Source organism: Pithys albifrons, chromosome 10 (genome assembly GCF_047495875.1).
Source record: "Pithys albifrons albifrons isolate INPA30051 chromosome 10, PitAlb_v1, whole genome shotgun sequence".
In the NCBI taxonomy this organism is placed as follows: domain Eukaryota; kingdom Metazoa; phylum Chordata; class Aves; order Passeriformes; family Thamnophilidae; genus Pithys; species Pithys albifrons.
In genome coordinates this window covers 9,513,916-9,521,723 of record NC_092467.1, presented here as the reverse complement: position 1 = coordinate 9,521,723, position 7,808 = coordinate 9,513,916, and the positions used below count along the sequence as shown (strand labels likewise).

The 7,808-nt window shown below is 52.6% G+C and overlaps 1 protein-coding gene across 1 annotated transcript in view; it reads right to left on the bottom strand.

Annotated features, from left to right (window-relative positions):
• Nucleotides 1-4,220: 4,220 nt before the first annotated feature.
• TMEM121 (transmembrane protein 121) overlaps nucleotides 4,221-7,808 on the bottom strand; it is a 35,702-nt gene continuing 32,114 nt past the window's right edge. Inside the window, exon 2 of the mRNA XM_071565026.1 lies at nucleotides 4,221-6,206. Within this exon, the coding sequence (XP_071421127.1) occupies nucleotides 4,631-5,569 (939 nt within the window). The 5' untranslated portion in view covers nucleotides 5,570-6,206 and the 3' untranslated portion in view covers nucleotides 4,221-4,630. The remainder of the gene's footprint in view (nucleotides 6,207-7,808) is intronic.

Sequence of the window (7,808 nt, the reverse complement as noted above, 5' to 3'; positions counted from 1 at the left end):
TTTAGGAGTACAGCATCTCCCTGAGTCTTGCTGTGGTTTCCCATTGCCAAGGCAGCCTTTGCACCCCACATTTTCCTGGGGCTGCTTTAGGAGGTGATGCTCTCAGGTACCCATGAAGCTGCAGAAAGTGTCTGGGATTGGGTCTCACTTCTCCCCAGGCACCCATGAGTAGCTGTGCCCCAGACAGAGCCTGGGCACTGGGAAGTTCCAGGGTGAGTGGTAATTAAACCTTAGGAAACCATGACCAGACGCTGGGCTGGGAGAGCAGCCTGTCAAAAGGCACCCTGCTCTCAGCATGTGGCTTACTACTCTGGCACTGCAGAGAACCATCCTTGCAGGGGCATCCTTGTGTTGCATTGCCCTGGTGGGTGAATTTCTTTTCCAAAATCCTCCCAACCACTTTTGGGTACTTCAGTGTCACCAGTGCCATGCTCATGTGGAGAATCTGGCTGCAGGACTGCCAGGCTTGCATGGGCACTGCAGCATCAGGTATTTTCACCTGCCAAAAGGAGACTATCAGAGGATGAGCAGGGCATTTTTGAGCTGCCAGAACCCTGGGAAAGAATAGCAACAGCTCAAGCCCCACTCAGCAGCCTTGGCTGTGGAGCAGGCCAGCATAGGTCAATGCAGCAGCAAAGGACTTGGGCTGCTGCAGGCTGGATGCAACCTCCCAGGAGGGTAAAATATCTGGTGATTCAGCCCAAAGCAGCAAGGAAGTACTGCAGGTACCAAAAGGCTGTTGGTACACCAGAGCTAGGTGAAGGCTCTTCTCACAGACAGTGAGCAGCAGTACAAGCCCAATGCTGCCTCATTGTCCCAGTGTTTGACAGGGGGACAGGTCCAAGATGAATTTGGGCTTGATATGTCACACCAACCTGCATGGCTTGCTTTGCTCCACTTACTTACGAGTTCCTGTTTTGCAGTTCCTTAATGCTTGGGATGTGAATGGGTACAGTCCAGCCCATTGCTGCTACCCAGGGAGCAATCACAGATCATCTGTGGCTGTGCATGACTGAGATAATTTGCTGACCTTCAGAACCAGTCTGACAAGAAGGCTCAGGGAGGTTTGGGGTTTGCATCTCCAGAGTGTGCCATTGCTGTGGTGTCCCCTGCAAACTGTGGGGTGGACCTGGCTCCTCCAGGGGTTGTCACTTGGCTTGGAAGGAGGTGTAGCCTCAGCATACCCAGTGGGTCGGTAATGGGTAAGACAGCACCATTTGGGCCCCCAAAGTACTGTTGGCCTTCCCACACCAAGGGCACAGGATCCCTTGTGCCCATGGGCTGTTTTCAAATGGCAGTGGGGGATGCTGCCCCCTTGGATTTTCCTCTGGAAGGCTGCCAATTCGCATCCCTTCAGCCTTATTATTGTGCTGCTTTTTCTTCAGCAGGTGGGATTCTATAGCTTGCCAGGAGGATTTCAGTTTTCACAAAGGAGTTCTTTTGCCAACACACCTTCTCAGCGGAAAGCTGAAAAATTGCTTGGTTCCAGCCTATTTAGTTTTAATTGTTTCCTTTAGTTCTCATTGCCCATGGCAAAATATCACCTCCCCCTAACAACCAGCCAGGCTGGGAGCCAGTCGCCCTGCCCAGCCACCGTGCCATCCCTCCTGCTGGTCCCACAGCTTCCTGGGGTCTTGTCTCTGCTGACAGGGCTGGATTTCAGGGAGAAGGCATCACCCTCAGCAAGCATGGGGCAGGGAACACTTGCACTGCTGCCACTGCTGTGCTCTCTCAATGTATCCAAGGTCGTTGCTGGCTGCTCTGGCTCTCCCCTCTGCTCACAGACACTTGCCACATTGCCTTTCCCAGCTAGCTCTCCTCTCTCCTGCTTCGCAGCCTTCCTCCAGCAGCTCCTGTAGAGGGGCCAGCTTATAACTCTTCCTTCCAAGACAGCTTTGAGAAGAAAGGGTTATGTTGCTGAGTAAGAACACAATGCACAGAGCCCCTGGGGACACTGAACAGCAGAAGATGAGAAAAGCCTCTTTGCCCTCCCTTCACCACAGAAGTGGGCTTTGAGCACCTGTGAGCTCAGGTGCCTTTACAGGAATGATACCATGCACCGCTTCTCAGGTGAGCATCGTCTCCGGGAACTCTGCTCCCACTACTGCTTCTAATGCAGCCCTTCCCCAGGGACACCTCTTTCCTCTCGCAACAACCCTCTGTGAGCAGTGGAAAGCAGGGTCTTGCAACTTCAGGGAAAATCTTGTGGGGACTCCTAAGTGTTCTTGGAGGTTATGGCACGAGGAGGATAAAGCACTATCCCATTTCCATGCAGGCTCCATGCAGGGGGCACAGTCAGACAACCCCCCAAGCAATCTCAGCAATAGATCAGACTCAAGGGAATATTAACTTACTCCAAACATAAGGCATGGATGCAGAGCCAGCTATCAGGGTGAGGCAGAACAAAAATACACACAGCAACCTCTCACAGTAACCCTCCAGATAACTGATTTTAACCCCAGGAAAAAATATCGCTTCATCAGGGTGCAGCCTAATGCTGAGCGCTGCCTGAGCTGGAACATCCCAGCCAAGGGCTGCACAGCACCATGCCAGAGGTTTACCTGAAGGTTTTCCTCTGTTCAGTTCTGGAGAAGAGCTATAAAACAAAGGCTCATAAATTAATTACCTAAAAGAGCAGTAGAATGCTATTAGATACTAGGGAGTTAATTGCACTGATGCTAATCGCATGTATTTTAATGGCACCAGTAGAGATGTAATATGTAATTCCATAGGTATTCCAGAATGATTTAGCAATTTAATTAATTTCTGCTAATAACTTTTAAATCACCTGCCCTCTTCCTCTCGTGTTCTCTAGGGAAAGGGGGAAGAAACTTTTCCGGTTGGCTAAATCTATTGCAAACTCACTTTTATTGGCAAAGATATAATTATATTTCTCAGTAGATTTATTACCAGTATAATCATCTCTGGGTGACAGGAAGGCCAAACAGGACTGTGACAGCCTGATCCTAAATTTGGAAGTTTAGATTAAGGGCTGGTTAAAATGTTTTGGACAGATCATGATGGGCTGAAAAGACAGAAACTAAAATGATTTGTGGATTTAGGTCAAATTCAATGAGCAGAGCCAAGAGAAAATATGGAAGAGAAATGTAAACAGCACCAGGCATTTTATTCCATCTCCTCATAATGAAATGTTTGGTTTAGAAAAAGTGAAAATATCCCATTTCAGCATGTTTGAGATGCAGGTTTTCTGCTAGTCTCCATGTGCCTCCCTCCAGGCTCAGGCAGCTGAGAGGCACCCAGCCACAGGGCAGCATTTCAGCTGGAAAAAATGATTTATTTTCTTTCTGTGCCCACCACTCAATGAGCGCAGGGCACAGCACCTTGGTGGTGGCACTTGGTGGTCCAAGGGACGTGGAGCCAAGAGGAGACAAGTGATTTGGGCTGTATGGGAGATGATCCCTCCCTACCCACACTGGCAGAAAAGAGACCAACAGAAGTCATTGCTCTCATGGGGCTTTTATTGTCCGTCTGGCTGTCACCTCCCGCCCCCTCCCGCCCCGCTGCTCGTGGCCAGCTGATCCCCCTCACCACCGCCCACACAGGCAGAGGAGACACCAGCTCAGTTCATCCCCAATCCCAGCCACCTGTTCGGGGCAGCACGTCCTTCCCGGTTCTTTTTCGGGAATTTATTTTTTCAGAAATACTTATTTTAAAAATATAGTAGCTGTGGAAAGCAGCCCTCTTTATAAACACTCGATGCCAGAGTGAAATTCACCATCGCCATTCTTATTATTAAGCCCTCCTGGGTGCCCGTTCCTACCGGCAGCAGTGCTGGGGGTCCAGGGTGACTGCACTGGCTGCTGCAGGCAGGGAGGCTCACACGGCAGGGAGAGAGTGAGGGACCCTTCTAAAAATAGAAATATTGTGCTGAGTTGTTTGGAGTGAATGAAATACATAAAACACCAGCATTAGATAAGCTTCAGCTTGTCAAATATTGCTCCCAGCAGAGTCGCCACAGTGCGCTGGTGGAGGCGCAGTCCCCCTCGTCCCAGGGCAGGGGAGCTGTGCTGGTCTCCAGCCCCGATCCCCACCGCGGGGCTTCCTGCTGTTGCCCACCACAAGGACACCGGTCCCCAGGGCAGCCTGGGAGCCCCGGAGCCAATATAAATAGGAAACTGTAAACACAACCATTGGAGATAAGAGACAGCTACGATCACAGGGTTTACTGCTTAAAACATCCCACCCTCCCCCCCACCCAATCTGCACCCCTATGCCCCTGTCCCCACTCCATAAAAAGGTCTCCAGTAATAAAATCGTTGATCCAGGCTTGGATTAAAGGTGAGGTGCTTGGGGAGTAAAAAGGGCCGTAGCAACCTTAGCAGTCTTTGCTTGGCAAGGGAGATGGTAGCAGGAGGGAGAAAGAGGATTAGCTGGTTCAGGTCCTTCAGGTACATTTGGTTTGTCTGGAGGACTCCTAGGGTTATACCTGAGATGAAGACGTCTAGAGGACACTCCACAGCTCAATTAAAATGTGGTTGGTGGTTCTGTGCCTAGAAGAGCCCTCCCTGCCGGGATTTGTCTGTCGCTCTCGCATCAGGCAGCAAGAAAGCAGCATCCCTCCTCTGCTCCACATGGGGCTATCTGAACCAATGCTTGGCTGAGGGATCCCTCATGTGTCAAGGATCTCACTGGTGGGCGATGGCTCGTGAGGGATGCCCTGTGCACTGTGGATGGTCTGGTTGTGTGAGAGGGAGTTCTGCTGAAGCTCCAGGGCAATGGCATTCTGGGGGAACTCCTTCACCTGCCGCTTGTACTCCAGGAAGGTGCATGCCTTGGTGGCGATTGCGATAATGTTCTTGCCAATAAAGATGGTGGAGACCCTGCTGTCCTGGAACAAGATCATGTTGATGGCCCGGATGAAGATGGTGACAATGTTAATGGTAACCAGGCTGAGGACAGGGTAGAGCATCATTTTTTGTGGGGCAATGTGCTCCCCTTGCATGCTGATCTCACTGAGGGACACGCAAGGCAGGATCAGGAGGAGTATGTAGCAGTAGAAGAACATGAGCCCCTCTGCCCAGATGGGCAGGCCAGTCCTGTGGGGCTCCCACAGATTAGCCTGTATGTCCAAGATATCCAGCAGGTCGAGGGCCACCCAGAAGAGGCGGCCCCGCAAGTCCTCTTTCTTACGAAAGGTCCGTATGTATTCCATGCTGTCCAAGGCCACCAGCACCAGGTAGAGCCCTGGCACACAGATGGAGAGCAGTAGAGTCAGGGCTTTCCTGGCCACTGTCTCCAGGTTCTTCTTGTCCGCTTTGTAATTCTGAAAGATGAAATACAGCTTGATCTCCAGCACGAAGATGTAAAGGAACCACAGGATCATGGCATAGCCCCGCTTGGCTGTCTTTACCTCAGCCCCCACCCACACAGCCACGTAGCGCAGCACAATGAGGAAGCAGATGTCCCCCACCAGCACAATAATGCAGACGCCGATCTTGCGGGGCCCCTGGTTCTGCTCCACCAGGTAGGCATCCATGAAGGCCATGCTGGTCATGATGACGATGGTGGTCAGACAGACATGGCGCTTGTCAGGTGGTGGCAGCACCATGGTGAGACGAGCAGCCCTCCGTCCCTCTGCACCAGCACTAGGGGAGCGGTCCTGCCGGCGGTGCACAGAGGGACATCCACGGTGAGCCCAGGGACCAAGGGTGGCTCCGTCCCCTGCTCCCACCCCAGGAAGTGGTGCCTGGAGGAGCAGTGGCTCAGCTGTCAACCCTGCTCTTCCAGGGCTCTGGGCTGTCCCTGCAGACCCTACCCCAGCTCTTCGCCCTTCGGTGGCTGTGCCCTGCAAGCACCGTGGCTCTGCCCCCAGCCCAGGGCTGGCTGAGCAGCCCAGCCCCAGGCACCCTCCACCACCAGCAGCCAGGGCTTACAGAAGTGCAGGCCCTCCTGAAGGAATGTCCCTCCCCTGTGGTGGATCCCCCATCGCTGTTAGGCTCTCCAACAATCCTATGGCACTAATACACTTCCAGGCTCCAAGCCTCAAATCCTGGTATAGATCCCTGGAAACACAGTAGATGACTGGGGAGCAGATAGAATCCCTCCCTCTTCCCAGCAAGACCCCACGTTCCTTCAGGGGCTGGGGGCGTCCTGCTGTGTCCTCATGGGGAAGCACCTTCACACCTATCCCCACAGGGCCATGCTGGGATCTCGCTGCTCTGAGCTGTACACGCATCCCTCCATCCCTGGAAAAGATAGCAGAGAACAAGTGTTAGGGTCCCCCTGTGTGCTGAGCATGTGATGGTGAGGATGACATCCTCAGCTCCAAGAACACAGTGGCATGAGCCAGGCTTCCACAAGGTACCATCCCACCGCCAGGCACCCACCACCATGCTCATTTGTGTGCCAATGCAGAAAAGCTTTTTATTGAGTATGAACACCACACAGGGTGTCCTACGTGGAAACACAGCATGCTGGCCTTACATGGGTACACTCTGTCCAAAACTCCTTGGCAAGCTCATGCCCTGGGTTCTCCTGCTGTCTCTGCAGGAGAGACACAAAACCACAATCCCAGTGGAGACTGGCAGGTTCACAGCATCCCCAGCTCCAGGTATCTCAGCTCAGCAGTGTCTCAGCTGCAGCAGGGAGAGAGACCCACGTGCTCTGTGGAGGTCTCCACTTGGGGGCAGTTCTGCTAAATTATGGCCATAGTATTTTACCAGTTACTGAGCAGCTTACAGAGTGTGGGGCACATCCCTCCTTGAATAAGGGTGAGGTTATGGCTCGTACAGGGGGGATGTACGATGCCACCTTGAGCGGTCCTCAAGGTGGCATAAGGTCCCGGCAGCTTTCTGGACCGGCCCAGCTACTCATGGCCACAGCTCCTTCTCACCATGCTGCACTTGCTTAATTACCTTGTTAATCTTTTCTGTGCAGGGAACACACTCCCAGAAGTGAACAAGTCCCAGTGCACTCAAGGGTGCTATCAAACTGCTTAAATGGAGATAGATCACGATCACAGCCAGAGATGCCCATCACTCACCATGTGACAGCTAGTCCTGTCTGCATAGCAGTTCCTGAGGAGGGAAGTGTGTGACCCCACAAATGCCCCTATAGATCACCCCACCTCAGTCTGTGGAGCCTGGCTGCTGCAGTGGTGTCCTCCCACAGATCCTCATCTCTCATGCAACCTTGCACCTTTGCCATGCCTCCACAACACACCTGTTGGTGGAAATGGCTGCCAGGCTGCTGGGTCTGCAAGCACTCTCTGCCCAGCTTGCTGGCCAAAGCTCAGCCTAGACCTGGATTTGGAGGCAAAGGTGCCACCCTGAACCCTGCACATTCCCTGGGGCTCAGAAGCATCCCTTCTTACAGGAAGGGAACCAGGACCCATGGGAGGTGCCAGAGGTACTCAGTGGCACTGCTTCTCCTCCCCACCACTAGCTTACCAAGGACACTCACAAACCTGAGCACTCTGATCTTTTAGGCAGAGATGGAGATAGAAGGGAAGAAGCCAAGCCCAAGGAGATGTAAGCCATTAAAAACCTGCCCTACTTTGCAGCTGTGTATGTTTATGGAGCTTCATTTAAATAAAAGCTGGATTCTCTCCTGCTTCAGGGAGACAAAAAGAACAAAGAAGAGAAAGTGGGAAGCCAGATGAGTCAGAGCCAGCCCTACCATATGCCTGAGTAGGTGGACAGCAGGGATGTGTGTACCTGTGCCCTTGTTCCTAAAGGATGTGGCAGGAGAGGATGTGGCATTCAACAAACGTCAGCAGGGGACTTAAAGCTGCTGCCCCAACCAGGACCTTCTCTTCTGCTGCCCTACTCATGCCCAGCAGGGAAAAC